The 22,831-nt window shown below is 32.4% G+C and overlaps 1 protein-coding gene across 8 annotated transcripts in view; it reads left to right on the forward strand.

Moving 5' to 3' along the window:
- The first annotated feature begins 19,140 nt into the window (after nt 1-19,140).
- LOC143059690 (uncharacterized) overlaps nt 19,141-22,831 on the forward strand; it is an 89,393-nt gene continuing 85,702 nt past the window's right edge. For all 8 annotated transcript variants that reach the window (XM_076233230.1, XM_076233234.1, XM_076233235.1 and 5 more), the window contains exon 1: nt 19,141-20,684. In XM_076233230.1, the coding sequence (XP_076089345.1) occupies nt 19,958-20,684 (727 nt within the window). In that variant the 5' untranslated portion in view covers nt 19,141-19,957. The remainder of the gene's footprint in view (nt 20,685-22,831) is intronic.

Below are 22,831 nucleotides of genomic sequence, written 5' to 3' on the forward strand. Positions count from 1 at the left end.
ACTACATACAAATTTTGAAATAATTCAAACTTCAAATATAGCAGGCTAATTTATAAAAAAGATAATATAAAACACAAATATGACAGACACAAACCAGCATCAACCACTAAACTATTTAATGGCTCCTGATTTTGAACAGGCAGAATATGGCCGGGATGATATAAAAATAAGATGAGGAATGATTGCCAATAAGACTTTTCTCCACTAGAGACCAAACGAAAATAACAAATATAGTTCACTGTATAGCAATTGATAAGGAGAGAAGCAAGTACCACATAGTAATCTAAAAAGGCAATGACATAACAAATGTAAAACAATCTAAGGCGCAAGCTAAGTGCATGATTTTTGCACAAAACAATCAACAAAAAACAAATATGATATATAGTAACAATTGACAACCACTGAATTACATGCCCCAAACCTGAGACAATCACTTTCAAAATGTGGCATGATGGTTTAACATGTTTGCTGCACTAACTCCTCCTCTAATTAAATACAGTGGGTAAGTGTCCGTTCAAAATACAAACTATTAAAAAATCAGGTGAAAAGGGTTGTTTTCTGCTCTTGGGATAGGTACTTGATTTATTGTCCCTTGGATATATTCCCGTTTCCATTCTCAATTTTATTAACTAATTAGAATGCAACAAAGCAGAAAACAGCTTCCAGAAACATAGAGTGGAAAGGACTAGAACTTTCTTCTTTCCATTTAGAAATCGTTTGCATATTCGTGTATTACAATGAAACTATAACAAAGAAAGCTATACCTGACTATAAACTGTCAGTATATTCAGTCAGAATATGAAATATTTTTTTAGCTCTATTTTTCATGATAAAATTAACAAGACAAAGATTTCAAGCAACATTATTTTTTCTTTTATTTAGACATGCCATCATTTTATTTTATTTCAATTAAAGGATTTTATTGACTTCAAATATTAATATACTTTCCAAAATACTGATAAATTCATTGAAACATACATATAACTGTATATTTATAATTTGAATCCCATGGTATTTCATTTTGTCCCATGGGATATTAAAAATCTCATGGGTTAATTAAAGTCCCATGGGAAAACAAAAATCCTATGGGACTATAATTATCACATGGGACCCCAAAAAATTCAATGGGATAACGATCAATCCCATTGAATTTTGCCCTGTCCCATGGGATACTGAAAATCCCATGTGGTTTTTTAAATCAAATTGCAAATTATATATTATAATAACAGCAGAAAAGCTAAGAACTTATTGAATCCCATGTAATTCCGCATATTTTGGTTATATACATGACACTTTAGCTTTAATGAGAGGCGGCCATGGATTTGCAAATGAGTGTTTTGCAAATTAAAAGTGTCCAGTGTAAAGAATGTACAAAATGCACTTAGTTGAATGCTATAAGCATGCTAAGAATGGAGCTAGCGCTATCGACAAGAATGTACCAAATACTAAGCTTAAAATATGTATTCAGTGCTATGTTATAAGAATAAACATATTGTTCTCTACTATAAGAATGTACTAAATGGTATGCTATAATAATGTACTTAATGTTATGCTATAAGAATGGATCTAGCGCTTTGGTATCAGAATGGACCTAGCACTATGCTACAATAATGCACCTAGTGATATACTAATAGAATGTACTTCTAGTGAATGTAATAATAATTTACTTAGTACTCTGCTATGAAAATGTTTCTAGTTCCAGGCTATAATAATGCACCAAGTGCTATGATATATGAATATACCTAATACTATGTAATAAATCATGTATAGTGTAGCGATGTTTTCAGGGTCATAAGATGTAACAAGATCGAAAAAAGATGGTATCCCGTCTATGAGATACAAAAGGTAAATCGTTTTATATATGTTACAGGCATTTTCTTAATTTAGGCATTTTGTAAAATGACTAAAAATTCAGGCAATTTATAAATTGCCTTACCTTGACAGGCATTGTACAAAATTACTAAACATACCTATTCATTTTGTTAAATGAAAAAAAAATAACAAATTACCTGTTCAGTTTCAGGCAATTAGTAGAAGTAAATCATTGTGATGCATATGATAAAAGTAGATTATCATGAATATGACCTACCGAATTAGACTATTTACCGGATTTGTAATCACATAAGCAACACGACGGGTGCCACATGTGGAGCAGGATCTGCTTACCCTTCCGGAGCACCTGAGATCACCCCTAGTTTTTGGTGGGGTTCGTGTTGTTTATTCTTTAGTTTTCTATGTTGTGTAGTGTGTACTATTGTTTTTCTGTTTGTCTTTTTCATTTTTAGCCATGGAGTTGTCAGTTTGTTTTAGATTTATGAGTTTGACTGTCCCTTTGGTATCTTTCGTCCCTCTTTTAAACACAATATCTTGCAACGAAAACAACTAATGATTCGGTAGAATTATTCTTTTCTAAAAAAAAAACAGCTGGGAAGGTTTGTAAGTCATATGATATGTTCTTTATAGTGAAACTACGCTAAGAATGTACTCGTTCTGTATTTCAGATACTAGAAGTAAATTAATGATTATTTTTGTCAAAATGGCAAAAGGACAAATTGTTCTGTCAATAAACAAAATTTACAATTTATTTTTTTTAGAAAATCTAGATTCAAAACCGTAAAGTGAAAAATATGTTGCAGAGAAAAGGAAGTTTGCTTTTGATAAACCGATTGCTGTTTGTTTGCTTGCTTTGAGTAGCACATACATTTTAAGATGTGAACATATGTGTTATTTCGTCAGTGGATTGACCTGGATAAAGGCATTTGCACTGCTGCTTGTATGGAACTCAATACCTGTCTTAGGTGGCATGTTCTATTATATGCTGTTCGTGGATATTTCATTATATTAAGGTGCTTTTTTTATTATGAGAAGGTGCTTTTTTATTATGTGATAGTGCTTTTGTATTATAAGAAGGTGCTTTTGTATTATAAGAAGTTGCTTTTCTATTATGTGATGGTGCTTTTGTATTATAAGAAGGTGCTTTTTTATTATGTGATAGTGCTTTTTTATTATAAAAAGCAACTTCATAAAATGAAATATCGACAGCATATAATAGAATATGCCACATAAGACAGCTATGACGTTCCATATGCTTGCAATTGAAATGAAGGTTTTTTGGATATCCAAACAAATTCCCCTCTAAAGCATACAAGGCCGTGTTTTGTTGTGATGCAAATACGTTAGTATCTAAATTTTCACTGCCTCCAGGGAATTCATTGGTCTTTGACATCTGATGGATGAATGAGATAGTAGTGACTGTGGTAAAAATCTCGACAAAGAAATACAAAAAGTAAAATCACAAAAATACTGAAGTCCGAGGAAAATTCAATCGGAAAGTCCCTAATCACATGGCAAAATCAAATGACAAAACATATCAAATGAATTTAAGAGTGTTTTGACCAGATAAGCGTCTCCAAGTATAGATGCATCGCTCGTCATGGGCAGATCTCAAAAGTTAAGCTAATCATAATAATGTACTTTGATTTTTGTGGGAAAATATGTTAAACAAGATATTCATGTATGACGTATGTGCTTATTGCGAAACCCAATGTTTAAGCATGTTTAGTGTTTATCAGTTAAAGTAATGAAAGACCTAAATATGTGATGATTCAGATTTCACCAAATGTGGTTGAATAATGTATTTTCAAAAAATCAGGTTAAATATTGTGTCACAGTTCTGTCATCCAAACATGCCTAAATTTAGAAAATGCCTGTAACATATATATTTAAATCTTATTTACTTACCATTCAGCAACCAAATGTCTTTCTCTTATGTAAGTTTTGTTGTCTTTTTTCATTATGATCCATTCTGTTTATTTCTATTCCTTCCAAAACAGTGCTGTTTTAATTCCTACAAATAACAAAACATAATATAGATGTCAGGAAATTTTATCATTCAAATGTTCTACCTTACGATTCATTAAAACGTTTGATTGCTGGAAGGATGCTTAATTAATATCATGTAAGAGTCCTTGAAGGAAGAAAGGGGTTTCTAGCAGGCCAACGTATGGACTGATACTTAACGTAATTATTATACTAGGCCGAACCACAAAAAATAAAAAAATTGTCCAATGAACCATGAAATGAGGACAAATTCAGATAATATTGGTTTGCCAGACATGTACATGTACCCTTTACGATCATTCTATATATACACCACATAAAGTTGACCCAATGCTTATAGTATCTGAGAAACGGACAACCTAATCACGTAACTTTAACCTTGATCACTTACACTTGAAAAAAGGTCGAGGTCGGGTGAACACTGTCTGACGATACATGTAGGCATTGCAAGGAACCCATATGAAAGATATATGTAAGATAATACATTGTGTATATAGGATTTATTGTATTTAAGTGTCACATCCATTACAGTATCTATATAAATATACATAAAGTCATAAGAACCTAACATTTAGTAAAAGGATTCCAGCCAAAAACGACTTATGAGACACTATCATTAAAACAAACATCTTATACATACATAGAAGGACAATTTTTTTACACGTAAAAAGTATTTTGTATATAAAACAAAAAATACATATAATTTCTAGATAACAACAACATGTTTTCGTCGGTAAAACATAATAATTAAAGGAACATATAATTAGTATAATAGTTATCTCATTGACAATCATACCAAACTCTCCTTATGTATATCTAGAAAACTTTTAACTCATAATAAGTGAGAAATTCACATTACAAATTTTGTTTCCAAGCAGTCTCTGAACCATGAAAATGAGATTAAGGGGCAATGGACATATGACAGACATAAACTCCGTTACATAAGGCATATGCATATGAGGTATGAAGCATCCATGTTTTCTACCTTCTGAAATATAAAGCTTTGTACAAAACAGTTTACTCTGCCGCCACAGCCGCCGGATAGTAATCTCTATATATATGTCTAGCATACCGCTACAAATTACTGCGACATTTCGTCGTAGGCGAGACAAAACCAGTTCGAAAGAGCTGGACTCTACAGACCGGCACAAACCACAAAAAAATACCAATCTAAAAGACACAAAAAGAATTCATCTAAGAGACTTTGCAGTAGGGAAAGTCAATACTAAGTACAATTACATGTAGTAAAAGCTTTCGTTTGAAGTTAGAAAATAACTGAAAGCTTGTCCAAAGTCAATTGTAATTCCGATGAAAATTATAACTTTTGTTAAAAAAAAAAATATATTCTTTTTGTCTATTATTTTTTTATAAAGAATACTGCTGTATAAGATATCCGTTTTATTTCCAAATCCGATTGCTCGTGTAATCCTTTGAAATTATTTTGTCATGAAAAAGAACAGCCAAAAAAGGTTTTTTTTCTTACAAAGATGAATAACTTTAATAAACAGAATAAGGAGTTTATATATATTTTTCGTTTGTTAGACTTCAAAAATATCAAGATACTTTTTATTGCAAAGCTAATTTGACTGCAGTGACCCAGACTAAAAAAGAGAACACAAGTGCAGTTGTTCGAAAATAGGCTTAATTTTTTTTAAAATAACCTAACAGTATGTTTTTTTTACTTGATCCTTCCATTGTCTAACACTAGCCTGCTTCACGAATTTCATCAGTTGCTACTTTCGAAATTTCAAATACAAATAAATAAGTAAATCAATATTAAAGATAAATATCTCACTGATTTGACCTTGAAATTCAGAATTATTAAGTATCATTTTCCCGATAAGTCTATGTGTTGGAATCGAAAATATAACGTTGGGTAAAAATCTACCTTGTATACAAATAGACTGAGTCCTTCGAACAGTTTCATTACCTTTATGAGACTGTCGAATTAGTAGCATATTTTAAGCTTTTGTCTCACCCTCAATACGCATGAAATATTTGTCACTGGACATTTTCCATTTTTAGTTTGAGGAAAATCAGCCAGCATATTAAAACTGCCCCCTTTTTTCCCTCCTCAATCAGGATCAAAGTAATTTACCGGAACAATAAGCCTTTAATATAAAATTGGCATAATTAAATAGGATTGTATTATATAAGAACCTATTTTTTTAATTTGATTTTTGCAATATTTTAGATAAAAGACATTTTTCAATAACCAGTCTTAGACTCTCTAATTTGTAGAAATCTTTTAATCTGTTCTTGCCAAAAAAGCTACAATACAAAATATTGCTTGTAAATATAAAAAAGTAGATGTGGTATGATTGCCAATGAGACAACTCTCCACAAGAGACCAAATGACACAGAAAATCAAATTAACAACTATAGGTCACCGTACGGCCTTAAACAATGAACAAAGCCCATACCGCATAGTCAGCTATAAAGTCAGCTGTAGGCGTATTACAAGCACAATAACAAATAGGAATATGTCATAACTTCATTTGAATTAAATGTCAGAATGTCTTTATGAGAAAAGAAAAAAAGAAGGTATGGTACGATTGCCAATGAGACAACTCTCCACAAGAGACCAAATGACGCATAAATTAACAAATAAAAGTCTTGGTTTTGTTCCGCCACTTACATAAAAAGGAAAATAATCTGGGAAATATGATGGAATAAATATCTACCTTGTATGTCTTGATTTTCAAACAGTTTCAAATCCAAATCCAATCTTTTACTTCTTTTAAATATGTCCGACGACAAAATTATATAAAAAAAAAACAATGAAAACCCACAATACAAGACACACCCTCGGTTCTAAAACTACTCAGAACGTGCATTTGACCACAGACTTGTTGATCGATTAATTGTTAATCAATTAGAGTAAAATTAGCCTACGGACAAATTTATATAAAAGTGTTGTAATATCGATGACCGTGTGCTTCATAAATTTAAATTCGTGTGCTTCTGTCTACGCCCGATTTTTACATCCCAATAAAATTACAAAAAATGCAACATCCTATATTTAAGAATGTTTGCTCCTCTTGTTTTTGACTTTTTGTCAGATTTTCGGAATCCTCTGATTTTATCCATATATTGCCTTTTAAAAAATTTGCCCGCTGACACCTACTTTTCTTTTCATAATTTTATAACATATAGTTTAATAAGCCAAATTTGAAAATCTTTTAAAATCCATGTTATTTTTTTATAGGTTTTGAAACAAAAAAGCGGCCAATGTAAAAGCAAGAAGAATCTACAGAGAATCAATTCCCGCCAAATTTGCGAAGACTAATATCTTAAAAACAAGCACCCGGTCCCTTCCTTATTTCTGCTTTTAAGTTCCTTTATTTATAAACTATCGTTTTCAATAAGAACAGTTTTTTTTATAAAGCAAGTCATTTTTAAACAGAGTAGCGGACGTCCTCAGATGAAAACGGTTAGTCGTAAATTTTCAGCACATTCGAATGTATAACACAGTAAAACATGTCACACGAACTAAAATCCGCACCATACATTGATATAGAAACTGAATTCGGAAAATACATAAAGGCGATTGTAGCAAGGCTTGTACTTGATGTTGATTATCGGTTTATTTAACATCTTCTTTAGAAACAAATATGGTGAAGTTTGTTTTATATCACTCAAACAACGCGTTTAAAGAAAAAGGTACCATTGGGACATAAACTATGGATTGATTGATTGGTGTTAAACGTCACTTCCAGCACTATTATGATATTTCGTTGCCGGCAGTTTTTATTGGCGGGGGGAGCCCGTTGCTCGAAGAATAACAACTTTCGGTAGGAAAACTGACCATTCAAGTCAAAGTTGTAGTCGACCGCACTTGCCACGTATGGTGGTATTCGAACTTACAACCTCAGTATTGACTGTCTAGTGATACATAAGTTGGGCTTCTTAGACCATTCGGTCACCGATGCCCCTCATGGATAATAGAATATATATTGGTTACACTTCGTTAGATCATCAAACAATTTAGTATTTATGAATCGTTTAACCAATACACTGCAAACGTATGCGGTAGTTCAGTAACTTTATGACGTCTTTATATACACTATATCCATTGGATGTTGGATGCGTACTGGATGATAATTTAGGTCATAGAAGCAAAATTTTTCTTTGGTATTATTTGGCTTTGAACTAGCTGTCAGTAACCGCGAGTTCTCTCAGATCTATACTTAGTGTGACTGTTGTTTGGATATACAAGTACGCGGCCACGTTCACTCTGTGTTTTTGTAAGATTATTTCTATTTGTATCCATCTGAAGAGTAAGCCTTTTTCAAGTGATTTTTATAGTCCGTTTTTTTATTTTGTACTGTTACACCACTGTCGTAGGTTAGGGGATGGTTTGGATCCCGCTTACATGTTTATACCCGCCACATTCTGTATGGGTGTCCCTGTCCCAAGTCAGGATCCTGTAATTCAGTGGTTGTCGTTTGTTGCTGTATTACATACACGTAAAATTGAGAAAGGAAATGGGGAATGTGTCAAAGCGACAACAACCCGACCATAGAGCAGACAACAGTCGAAGGCCACCAATGGGTCTTAAATGTAGCGAGAATTCCCGCACCCGTAGGTGTCCTTCAGCTGGCCCCTTAAAATATGTATACTAGTACAGTGATAATGGACGTCATACTAAACTCCGAATTATACACAAGAAACTAAAATAAAAAAATCATACAAGACTAACAAAGGCCAGAGGCTCCTGACTTGGGACAGGCGCAAAATTGCGGCGGGGTTAAACATGTTTATGAGATCTCAACCCTCCCCCTATACCTCTAGCCAATGTAGAAAAGTAAACACATAACAATACGCACATTACAATTCAGTTCAAGAGAAGTCCGAGTCCGATGTCAAAAGATGTAACAAAAGAAAATAAATAAAATGACAATAATACATAAATAACAACAGACTACTAGCAGTTAACTGACATGCCAGCTCCAGACCTCAATTAAACTGATTGAAAGATTATGTCTTCATCATATGAATATCAGGCACAATCCCTCCCGTTAGGGGTTTAGTATCATACTATCATAAAATATATGAGAAGAACATAACCCGTGTCATGCCAATAACTGTTTTTAAATAAAAATAAATGTGTTTGTTCCGATGCAAAGACGTATTTGTTTTGCGTTCATTTTTATACATAAATTATAATTTAGGCCGTTAGTTTTCTCGTTTGAATTGTTTTACATTTGTCATTTCGTGGCCTTTTATAACTGACTATGCGGTATGGGCTTTGCTCGTTGTTTAAAGTCCATACAGTGACCTACAGTTGCTTAAATTTCTGTGTTATTTGGTCTCTTGTGAAGAGTTGTCTCATTGGCAATCATATCACACCTTCTTTTTTATGTTTAAAATAATATAGAAAAATAAATTTGCTCCGTGTTGAAGACCGTACCTTGACCATTAATGGTTTACTTTTATAAATTATGACTTGGATGGAGAATTGTCTCTTGGCACTCATACCACATATTCCGATATCTAATTAATCAATTTATAAGAGGCCTGGTGCTTTCATGTCAGTAACAGTTAGTAGTCCTTTTTGTTAATTAAAGTATCATAGTCATTTTGCTTATTTTCTTTAGTTACCTATTCGGACAACATACTCAGACTTCTTTTAAACTGTGTTTTACTGTGCGTATTACTGCATGTGTGTTGGGTTATTTAACATTGGCTATAGATATAGGGTGAGGGGGGACATCTCACAAAACATGTTTAATCTCGCCGCATTTTGTGCCCGTCACAAGTCTGGAGCGTCTATCCTTTTCTAGTCTTGCATTTTTTTATTATTTTTTTTTATTATTATTTATAATGTTCATTCTAGTTTATTGTGATGTCCATTTTCGATGAACCAGTACACATGTTTGTTTAGGGGTGAGCTGATGCCTGCCCGCTTCCAAATGTGGGACTTTGTCGCTTTATTGAAGACCCATTGGTGGACTACAGTGCTGTTTTCTGCTCTTTGGTCGTTTTTTTGTTTTTTTGACACATTCCCTTTTCCATGCATTCTCAGTTCTAAGAAATAAAGAATGAAGTAAATTAGGCAATCATATTGAAAGTAGAAGAAAGAATGATGGGGTGCTAAATTGTATAGAATGAAGAATAATGGGTTAAACAAGCAAAGAAAAGAGAAAAATGGTCTAAAATTAAGATTAATGGGTTAAACAACCAAAAAAATAGAGTAAAATGGTCTGAAATTAAGGGAAATGGGTTACATAAGCAAAGAATAGAGAAAAATGGTCTTTAATTAAGAATATTGGTTTCAACAACCAAAGAAAAGAGTAAAATGGTCTAAAATTAAGATTAATGGGTTAAACAACCAAACAAATATAGTAAAATGGTCTAAAATTAAGGAAAATGGGTTACATAAGTAAAGACTAGAGAAAAATGGTCAAAATTAAGAATAATGGGTTAAACAAGCAAAGAAAAGTGAAAAATGGTAAACAAAGAATCTAGCATACACCAACTCTAGTTTACACATGATAGAATGTAGCAAATATTTAGTAAGAACACTGCTTTGTTGCACACCGACACGCGAAATAGATTTTTAACATACTATAATTGATCACGTGACGACGTAATTTTATAAAACTATATATAAGCAAGTGTCAGTATAAAAACAGAATCACCAAAATATTATAGGACTAGTTGTCATCCTATCCTGGTATATTATTGTAATTCTGAGCCCACCAATATTTGCTCTTACTCATACCCCTAAATACCAATGTGTCAAGAGCAGAAAAATGACTTTTTAATCTTTAATTTGACCTTTGTTTAAGGTCGAAACCAAAGAGTCAATTGTGGTGAACAAGCTACAACGAAATAACTGAAACGTTTACATAGAAAGAATAGTTCGTGAAACTTTTATGATTATGATACATCAAAATATAACTCTTAATAACAACAATGTGCGCCAAGCTAGTACAAAATATGTATATCAGTAATTTCATTTTTAATGTTTTGAATGAACATCGACAGGTCTTCGTAGCTTTAAATTATACAGGATTGTCCATTCTATTAAGTTTTTACAGTAAGGGTTGACCTAGAACAGATATCTATTTAGGAATATGTTTTTCTTTTGAGTTATCCCCCTTAGACTTTGCAGTGCAAAGTATCTATCCCACTATTGAACCTTTATCTCTGTACGAGAAATTGAAATTAGAATCAAACATTAATTACGATTTTCAAACTCAGACAAGTTATATAATTATTTCCAGACAACATTACGTCACCTGTTTATTTTTACTTGTAACTTCTGAAACCTTGGAAATAGTATTTAACCAATATCAAAGGGGACGTGAATAATAAATTGACAGAATCAGACGAAATATCCAATGTTCGTCATTGTTGTAATGATCATCTTCTATATATCCAAATATGTCTCTAGTTTATGTAATTAAACTCTCGGACAACTTATTATGCAAAGTATTTTTCATAAAGTTTAATCAAATCAAATCAAATCAAATGTTTTATTGTCATATAAAACTTAACAGTTTGTGACCAACATATATTAACACAATAAACATATATACATACATATCAAACACAATTAAAAAAAAAACAGCATCAAAATTTATAACAACAAACAAGCTGTTAAGAGTCCCCTGCCCTCAGTTCTAATGACTTTTTCAAGCAGGATCCTAACTTATTTGTTTGTAAAGGCGTTGATGGATTTAATAAATAATGATTTTTTTTCTTCTTCATTTAAATTATTAAATTATTATTTTCGGTATATATGTGTTGAAAAAAGACATTTCTTATAGTTTTATTATAATCACAATAGAGTAAAAAATGTTGCTCATCCTCTAGTATTTTACATTTATGACAAAGTCGTTCCTCTTTTGGGATTTTGTGCAGGCAGTTTAGAAAAAATAATTGAATAGAACAGGTGAATAAATGTTTCAATGGTTCGGTGTCTTATTTTTCGAGGTGGTTTTCTTTTGGTCTTGTGGTAAGAAATTCCCGTCCTTGACAAAAACTGGACAAAAAGATGAAAAGGGTTCATAATTTACTGCTATAATGTGGTATCATTTCATGTGGGTTTTTTCACAATTACAAAATAAGTGTATTCATTGTACATGTCGTGAACAATCTGTGGATGTTTGTGGAAGTTTTACACAAGTTTTGGTTTTCTTGTTTAAATGGTTTTACACTTGTAATTTTTTGGGGCCTTTATATCTTGCTGTTCGGTGTAAGACAAAGCTCCGTGTTGAAGGTCGTACCTTGACCTATAATGGTTTACTGTTCAGTATAAATTGTTACTTGGATGGAGAGTAGTCTCATTGGCACTCATACCACATCTTCCTATATCTATTTACAGACGTTTTAGAAATATCCATATTTTGACATAAATCTTCCTTCTCTACTTGATATAAGCTCATCTTTAATAAAAATCAAGCTTTGTATTTCTTACAATTTTGCAAACTTTTACCTAACATTAAGCTCTGTCCTCTTAAGCCTAAAAGATGCAAATGAGTCTATTAGATTGAGTGATTACAAATGTTTGGCTTTTCGCTCAAATAAGATTGCAAGTTCCGAAAATAACTTCTAGTGCCCTTATATAATCTTTGTATCAGTGTTATGTATAAGACATGTAGTCGTATAAACATGGGAATGATAAGCTAAATCATAAACTACGTCCTTGTTATATGTAAATAATAGACAACATAGACGTATTTCATCTAATTTTAGAAGTGGGTTTTTAGCTATAGAGACAGGTCGTTACACCAAGCAAAAAACTCTTCTTTATGACAGAAAATGTAAATATTGAGCAGTTGGTTGTGTAGAAGACGAAAAACATGTTTTAATGCATTGTGAATTTTATTCAGATCTGCGACATGGTCTATTTTACGATTTTAATCATGACGACAAATTTATTTTTCTGATGTCACATGACTGTATACAACCCTTTTCAGCAAAATCTTTATACTTTATGTTTAATCGCAGAAAATATTGTGTATAACAGTATTTTTTATTTTATTTTTTATTTTTAATGTAATGTAAAAGTTTTATTTATTCATTTGTAAATGAATTTTAGAATAAGTTTTAAAGCAAAAGTGTCTCATAAGTCAGTCATGGCTGGATACCGATATTTTAACCTCGATTTAAATATTTATTTGTATTTTTATACTTATATTATGATGTATGATATTGGTCTGTATTGGTATGTGACACTATAATAAAATAGTCTGTCTGTCTGTCTGTCTGTCTGTCTGTCTGTCTGTCTGTCTGTCTGTCTGTCTGTCTGTCTCTTACTGTATGAAAAGGTTCAGACAAAGACTGCACTTTGACCTATAATGGTTTACTTTTTATAAGTTGTGACTTGGATCGAGAGTTGTCCCATTGGCACTCATGCCACGTCTTTTTATTTCGAACATAAACACCGATAAATTGTACCAAACTTATGTAAACATCTCATGAGATTTTGAAAAACACATTTTTAGCATTAATATTAATAAAGTTTTTGAAAAACGAGATACATAAATGAAGCTATTTACGCATAAAGAGGTCGTACGTTGTTATTTATCTTTAATCGAACTCTTCACATTCTTTTAAAGATACCATATTTTCCTAAAAACTATCCTTTTAATTCTCTACAAAAATGTATAAGTTTGTCTTAAAGCAAGTTTCTTTCCCCCAAAAAAACATAAACGTTCGTACGAGTTGAGAAAAGTTTCAAAAGTCGAAATTTGATAATCGTTAATTCTAACGATTTAATCAAAAATAATAAATATTATCTAATAATTAGAATTATATATAAATACAAATCCCTTGTAGAATCAAACAGATTTCAGATTTCCACTGTGAACACGGATCTACGTCCTCCGGTAACATATCACATTTCCAAAGAAAGTCGCCGCGATTATCATTACCCTATGAAATTATCTATAAGAATTTTGATTAGTACATATGTCCCATCTGGAAGTCATTATTCGCTGAGCATTATCCCCTACTGTGCAAAGTGTTTCACAGTTAACTACGAAAACATTGATTGTTCGACAAATTGCAGAACAAGCAGAAGTTTTTGTCACTCTATTCACGTGCAACTGTGAATTTTTGTGCACGCACTGCAATCGTCTGTATATTATACAAATTGTTAAGAAAATATTTCCGCAATTTACCAATTCTTCAAACTGATAGGTGATTATTAGATAAGTTGAATTCATTAGGCGGGAAAACAAGTGTCGTTATTTGATAAACATCGTTTTTTATGAGTGACTTTTGGAATTTACTATTCGCACTGAAGTAAATGTGATATACATATGGTAAGTTGTTATGATAAGTAGTGTTAGAGATAGGTTACTTTGATAACATACATAGTATGCATATACGCCTGTATTCGTCACATATATTTCTTTTTAAACAACATTTTGCTAAAAACGTTTGCAGGATTTCTTGTCGGATTTTAAACAACTTGGTACCCTAGAAAGAGATTTGCTACATGATGTATGCACATGTTCACATTTGGTTATTAGGTAAAAACGTTTCGTTATTTTTCTATTGGTTTTTGTCATGAAATTTGCTTTATATTTAAACGGTAAAAACTGTTAAAATAAATCACAAATTCTTGTTGACTGCCTTTCCGCTCAGCCTTTCCGTCCCCTTGTTTTTTCCCCATCACTGCTATTATTGGATCTTCAAGAGGACCTTCGATAACTAATGAACGTTTCAATAAAGGATAACCTCGAGGATAACAGAGAAACTGAAACACCCTCTCACTCACTTTCATATTTTCCGATTATTATTACATAATACATTTATTGAATTTATTTTTAGAAGACCGCATTATGAGACTGATAAAAAAAAATAAAGGTCTACACATTCACTTGACATAATCATACTAATGTAATGTTTATTAGCATTTATGTGTTTTTGTTCACAATTCATAAAGTATGTCTTAATATGATCGTGATAATGTATCAAAATTGTGACAAAACTAAATTCCATTGTAACCTTTGAGAAACGAAGGTGGTCACCGGTACATAATTTCGCAAAAGGTTAGTTACATAACTCAATAAGTCCTCGAGGATCGGATCTAGTGTTCAAAGAAAGTGGATGTGTAGAATGCTGTTTGTCAATTAAGTAATTTATAACCGAGCGTATTCCTTTACAATTAAATTTCAAAAATGACATTTTACCGATCGCGCCTCTCCTAAAATCGCCTAGCTCTGCTTTATATATAACGTCCCATTTTTTCTAAATTTTTCATATAGCTGGGTCTGATTTTACAAAATAAAGAGTAATGAGCTTGAACTACATAATCCACAAAGAATAACAAAGAAGAGTGAAAAAGGTCGCAAAACATAAAGAATAGATAAAAAGTAGGCCCATACAATGACAAATAGAGAATTATGGTGTACTAATTATAAAGAATAGATAAAAATATAGAAAATAAATGTAAAGAATAGACAAAAAAAAAGAAAAATGACATAAAAACATAAGAAATACATGAATGAAGTACCATTTCTTATACGGGCTCATATTAGAATAATATCAAATAGTTACCTTGTGACCATTCTGTTGATGTTATTATTATTTTCAACTGCTATAAAGAAAAATATTTTTTGACAAAAAAAAAAGATTATGGTATACTTAATATGATTAAAATTCTACATTGTAAATTAACAAGAGTGTACAATGATCAGAAAGAAGATGTTTCATTTGTCAAATTTTGATTTGTCAATTTACAGACACATATTTGTTGAGCTTTTCGACTGAATCGTAAAATTATCTATTTTCTCTACTCAGTGAAATGTACATACATGTATATGGGCGTCGTTTTCTATTGTTTGATTTTATTTATGTTATAAAGAAAGGGATTATTTCTACTTTTATGTTTCCTGTCACATTTGTCAAGAAATGCCCATTGGGTCCATTCAAAAAAGATACATGTAGTATGTGGTCAAAAGATCATCCTTTGAAAAAACTTTTGTCATCATTTGTGTAGTCCGGTTTGATCCATACGACATAAATACCAATGATCTAAGACTTATAAATGTACTTATATAAATAAAAATTTACTTTTAACTGACATATTCGTACATATCCAATGTATCATACGTTTTTGGTTAAAACTTTTTTTTTATTAAACTAAAAGAGATAAAAGGATATAGAAATGTATGCCATGTTATCAAGATATATCTTCCATTTCTAAGATACGATCGTTTTTCCCTTACCGGGCGACAGACGCACACACAAAGGTCCAAAGTTTTTGAAATGTCAGTTCTGATCATTTGACTGCCTAAAATTTGAAAGTCCGCGTTATAATGTCAGTCCAAATGTCTGACACAATCGAGTTATTTTTTCAATAGAACTATACGATTGGACAGGTAAAAAATAAATATTTGGACTTAAAAATTTCAATCAGATTCTATCAAAATGACCTATGAGACAAACTTATTTTTCAGGACTTAATCAGTTAAGTTAAAATATCACATTTAGTATTGAAAGTATGTCGTTCTTGACGTTAAAAGAAAAATAATGTTATAAATACAATAATCGATATGGATATGTTTATACATATTCTTTTATGTAACAGTTGTTACAATATGTCGTGGAAGTGTTTCACACGGATGTAATTATTACGAATCTAAGAACAGCAATATAATTAATATTATCCCTTGCGAGATAAATGCTGCTAGCATGCTTTATAAACTGCAAAGTCCATTAGAACCAACTCCTAAACAAATATATAATTCCCGACTTTGGACCTCTTGAAAACAGACAGACGGTAGCGTAATCGATCTGGAACTTCAATGTTGCAAACATCCAGCCGATCCGCATCACTGCATCTAATCATTTCTACGTTCATTGTGATGTGCAGTTCGATAATTTAATTACGCATCGCTGATAACATTTTTACATGTCTCATATGGTTCGATGATGTCTAAATCAATATGTTGATAGTCTGTTATTATTTTGAATTCTTTATTGATTGTTACACTTTCTCGTTTTAAAGTCACAATTCAAGGACAGGTAGTCTTTATCACAGGTAAGAAATATGTTTGTCAAGTCGCCGGTATCTTATGTAATAAACATGTCATGGCGGACGTCTAGTCTTTTTAAAAAGTGTTTAACAAGCATTTTTAATGATTAATTTTTAAAAGTTCAACCGTCAACAAAGTTTCTGTGTTTACTTTCGTATAGATTCAGAGTTCGTAACTGAAAGTAAAACATCCCGTTTCCCTTTGTCGCCGAGATGCTATTTCAAAGGCATCTGCTACCGTGCATCAAAAACATTCTGCGCGAGAAGGATACAAAACTTCTCTTTAGTTGCAAAATTCGAATTAGGGTTCCATCTAACAGGGTTCAAATCTTATATATTCAAAGACAAGTAATTTTCTATATATAGCCCCAGCATGACTAATCTTTGGTCGGTGGAGTATAAAGTATTGAGCACAGAAACTACTGGACTAAAAATGCATCAAAGTAATCATGACAGTAACCTTAGTCTATAATAAGTACATTCCTCTGCTTAAGACAGTTGTGTTAAGGTAACAAAAAAACAGGTAAGGGTGAAAATGATTATGATGAGTGATGATGAATTAGTGTTTCACGTCCATATTAATGTGATATGATATAAACCCTGTTTTGTACTAGATCGAGACCGGGGGTCGGACACTAGATTTCTCTCAGTCGATTCCAGTGAATTATGAACAACAAGACCAACGACTGTGCGTTAGCGTCTTCTAAACTGGTATGGTGTTTTTTTCATACTGTGTGTTGTCATTTCGAATTTGGAAATTATGATACCGTATTTAGGTGTAATACCATCAAACCATAGCACTTGATATGGATATTATCTCATATGCATTGAAATGATATGTGACATTTTGACTGCAGTACATGTAGTACTGGATAAGATAAAACTTTACTCATGTCAAGATTTTTTTTCTTTGAAACAAGGATAAATTCTGCACAATTTTTTGAAAAGAGAAAATTTAACAGGAAGTCAGTGATGGTATTACACCTTTAGGCCGTAAATATTTGTTCTCATTTAGTGTACAGATCTGTTTTCCCTTTTTTAATTTGGATCTTCTTCTCCATTGTCCAGAAGGGGAAGATTAAGGTGCCCCGATACATGTGTATTTTAGATTATAAAACATGTGCCAGCATAAACTAGAACAGTTTTTCATTTAAGGTCATACTTGCTGTTGATTGATGGGCCAGTGAAAGTTTATTTGAAGTTTAGAGTACATTTTAATGTTAATTATATTTATTTTACATGTGTAATCTACATAGCAAGTCATGTATAAATCCTGCTTACAAGCACAAAAATTCAAATATGCATTTATAATATAAAGCGATTACAGAATGTTTTCTCTTGACAAATGCGTTATAACTTATCATTTAATGATCAACTTTGGACAACAATCCTATTGTATTTACTTTCCAATGTCTCAGTTAATAAATATTCACCTTTTTCTACAGAATTTTGTTCTGAAGTTGTCGACTGGGATTTTTTATCAGTGTTCTCCTTCTTTGATCGAACCCTCTTTTTATACATGACTATGATTATTCCGTCAACAGAGAGAGGGGCGTAAGAAAAGTCTTAAAAAAATAGGCTTTGTGTGACTTTCTGTCTTTTCTTTTTCTGTCCCTTTGGCCAAATATTTCCTCAAGTCTTGAAATATATATAAGCCTTATTTTGCAATCTCAAGGTAAGAGCGCTCCTGTGTGGTAAAGGAAATTCTAGAAAATCGCGTCAGAAGCACAAAATTTATAAAAACGTTACCTTCTTTTTATATGAGCTTCAAGCCAAAATTTGCCTTTTTATAAAGATCTTGAATATGAATGAATGTCAAATCAAAACAAAAATATGGAGCATGATTTATAACATAAATTGACAAAAAACAATGCAATTACATAAATTTGCATAAAAGTTCAAGTTGCTTGTTGTATTTACATTGATACATGTATTTGTTAGTTATTAAATTGAATGAATAATCATACATTTTTGTAATACACCTATAATATCAATCCCAATTTCTTTATAAAATCTTTTATCGTGTCAAATCTTGTGATTTTAATAGACAACGCTGTCATCCTGCGGCGAAAATCAAAGGTTTTTTGTATTACATAAAACTCTAGACAAACAATTACCTTTCAGTGCATATGCATAATACACAACTACCGGCGTTTAGAACAAGGTAAGTCAAAAAATCTATAATTGCACTACTATACGAAATTTATGGGCATTTAAACACCATACCGTGACGGGTTTTTAAACATTTAAAGTCAACCTTCTTTACCATTGAAATTTAAATTTCTTACTGTATTTCGTAGGTTAGACTACTCAGTACAGTATTGAGGAGACGCTAGCGGAACGGAGATATTTTCATTGCTTATCAATGGAGCATAACCCAAGAGGTACGTCCGAACAGTGTTAGTGAGACCCACATTCCTGTTTTGATTGGTAAATACTGATTCATTCATACATAAACTATTGTACAGATTTATTTATTGAGAGATTTAACACTTCTCACTACTGTGTGTATTACAGCATTGTATAGCGTGGGTGACATTTACATTTTAATGTATAATAGAGGACCGGTGCATAAATTTACTTGACAGTAGCCTGGATTTATTGTGTGAAGCTGGATTCATAGGAGACCAGACTGTAGTATAAGAATTTCGGATTAATACCGTCAAGTGCAAACCAATTCAAATAAGAAACCTTGGAGTATATATGTGAAGCTAAAGTTATAGGATACCAGACTGTAGTGTAAGAATTTCGGAATAATACCGTTAAGTGCAAAACAATTCAAATAAGAAACCTTGGAGTACAGTACATATGCAAATTATCTAGTGAATTAAATCAAAGATTTTTACTACTATAAAAGGAAATAAATACTCAATTGGACAACTTGAGGTAACAAAGCCAAAACTTTTGAGATTACGTGATAAGAGAACTAGTTTATTTAATCTTTAGGCTTACACGTAAACATTTAAACTTCATTAAATTTGTTGTTTATGTAAACGATTCGATAGTCTGTAGCGATCTTTTTAATTGATCCCTTGTGAAAGTTTCGTTTGTTTTTGATTATATAATGAAATCCATTTAAATAGAGAAATCCAACAAAACTACATTAATTTTCCAAATATGGGGTTTGTTCCTCTTTATTGTTTATTAGGGACACTGCTTTTTGCAGTCCCTTCCGACTCTTTTGGCATGAACGGTCAGAAAAACTCTTATACTCGATTCCCAAAATGGAATGCGTGTGTCAATGCTTCCATTGCTTTCGAATTCAGAACGGATCAGGCTGACTCCCTTCTCATGTATACGGACGACAAAGGCGACAACGTAACAAATAATTTCTTTATGGTTGTATTAGAAGGGGGGAGTGTGGTATTAACGTACAAAATTGATGATAAGATGGACGGTAGTATCAACATCAAACTCGGACCTGGTCTGAACGACAATCGTTGGCATACTGTGAAAGTTCAGAGGAACCGTCTAGAGACCATTTTGATCGTGGATCAGAATTCCGATAGTAGGATATCTTTAGACGAAGATATTCATTTTGCTCACATTCCTGAAAACAACGATGTATTCTTTGGTGGTCTTCCGCAGGATCATTTCCGAACGAAGCTGAGATACTTGGCACTGCCATCAGTCATGTTTAAAAACGTTTTCCGAGGTGACATCCGAAACGTTCTTTATTACAACTGCACCTGTAAGCCTGTTCGAGGAGAAATGCTTGAAAGCCGAAACGTAGATAATCGTCGACCAGAAGCTTGTGAGGCCAGAAACCCGTGTGGTGAGGCTCTGTGCATTAGCTCTGATAGAGGGTCCCAGTGTAAAGTGGTAGATACCGGATGCGGAAGTGGTGAGTACTGTTTTTTGGTTAGGCGATGTCGGGAGTAGAAGCAACCAATGTCGCCTCTTTGCGAAAAAGAAGTTTTCCTTTTCTTTTCTGTTTCTATTTTTTTATTATTTTCAATATAGACAATTAGTGTTGCGTTAGGAGAAAGCTGAAAAAATTCAGGCTTCAGTAAATACATGTTAATAAACCAAAGACAAGATAGTGTTGACAAACCAAAGAATATTGAATAAAACATAGAGAATATAGGCCCATAATATGACAAATAGACACAAACAAAGAATAGAAAACAAAAGGGGGGGGCTAAAATTCAATGGAAAGAGGTCATAAAACTAAAGAATAGCAACAGAAAAATGGCCCAAAACAATTAAAGATTACAGAACTATGGATCCCACATCAAGATTCTCATAACTTACTGTGGGTACACTACCACACATTAGATTGAAAGTTACTTTGCATTTTATTTAAGACAGTATTTAAAATTGCAGATATTATACATTACTGGGTTGTGTATGAGCTTGGTCCCTCTGGGGATTGTGGTATTCAGAGGTATCAACTTCATGTGCCAGCTTATAACATTCACTTTTTTTGAACAGTTCTGACCAAAGATGTTTGATCTATTCATCTGCACCTTTCAATGATATTTTTGCTCAGATGACAAAAACAAATTTTCACTGTAAATTTATATCCCATTGAGGCTATTATATCACAAACAAGATATTATAGGTAACTGACTCCAACCTCTTAATATTGAATTAACTACTTGTTAAAAAAATTTTAAGCATTGAAATACGAACTTGTTACACAAATCAGTCGACAAAAACAAGTTTAACTGTTCTTTAAACAAGATAGAATAGGTCGGTAGGATCCGCTAATTGACCCTTTTGTAGTGCTTACAATTTGGGTGCTTTATTAAAGACAATTACGTAAGAGCTTTGGAAGTATTGTGAACACGATATCATATAGAATATACAAAATTTTCTCCTTAAAATGATTTATATAAGCCGTCAAATGGTTATACAAGAGCTCAAATATTCGTAATGCATTTTCCATACTACGTAAGGGTATACCAGTGGTGTTCCGTATTTTATTTCTCGAAACTGCACAAACTAGGATCAAACGGGTAGCAGTTCCTGTTACTACAAATACCAGTTCTGCATAATAACCCCAAAAATATACATGGTCATATTTTTTATAGCTCCTACGTGCAGAAATGGAAGATATTTTGTATAATTTGTAAAATGAGAATTTGATGTTCTAAATTTTTAAAACCTAAATGGATAAGTTTTGGGTTAGAAGTAATTCCAATCATGTATCATTCAATCAGAAGCCATACATTATTCTGAGTACCACAGAGTTACACTGATATCATTCACAAACTTCATCCAAGAAGTCATATATTTGTTGTGCTATTGACTCAGTTCCAAAATCATTAACGTCTTGACTGCCAACTGAAAACATTTAATATGTTTCGTTAACTAAACATTATATACATGTTCTTATTTAATAGTAGATAAAATTAATCAAATAAATGTGAAATGCTACATTTTCGCACGTAAATGTAATCTTTTCTGTCAAAATAAACACCTTCCGTCCTTTTTCAAAACAATAGTTAATACATTCTTACACTATGGCGTCATTTGATTCCAAGTTTGTGAATATTTCATTCTAATCCTAAAAAAAAGGTTAAAACCCCTTTTTTATTTAGATATTGAAAGTTTTCATTAGGAATAATATCAAGGTATAATTCAGATAAACCAAATCGGAATAACGTACTAGGAGTATCACTTATATCCTCCGTTCAAAGAACTTACTGTAGCATGAATGATCACTATGCATTACGATCTCTCTCAATTGAAGTGAAAATCAAGCATACTCGAAATTAAAATGAAATATCTGCCACTGGACTTCAGATGTTCAATTAATTAATCTTAAATATAATCATGATCGGTTAATTATTTGCTCATAATTATCTGGTAACGGCTGGTTGTCAATACTAGCTGCAGGTAGGAAGGCGAATAAAAGAGGGGTTAGACCCACCTTTTTTAGCTCACCTGGCCCAAAGGGCCAAGTGAGCTTTTCTCATCACTTGGCGTCCGGCGTCCGGCGTCCGGCGTCCGTCGTCCGTCGTCCGTCGTCCGTCGTCCGTCGTC

The sequence above is a fragment of the Mytilus galloprovincialis genome, chromosome 14, assembly GCF_965363235.1.
Source record: "Mytilus galloprovincialis chromosome 14, xbMytGall1.hap1.1, whole genome shotgun sequence".
NCBI classification, from domain to species: Eukaryota; Metazoa; Mollusca; class Bivalvia; order Mytilida; family Mytilidae; genus Mytilus; species Mytilus galloprovincialis.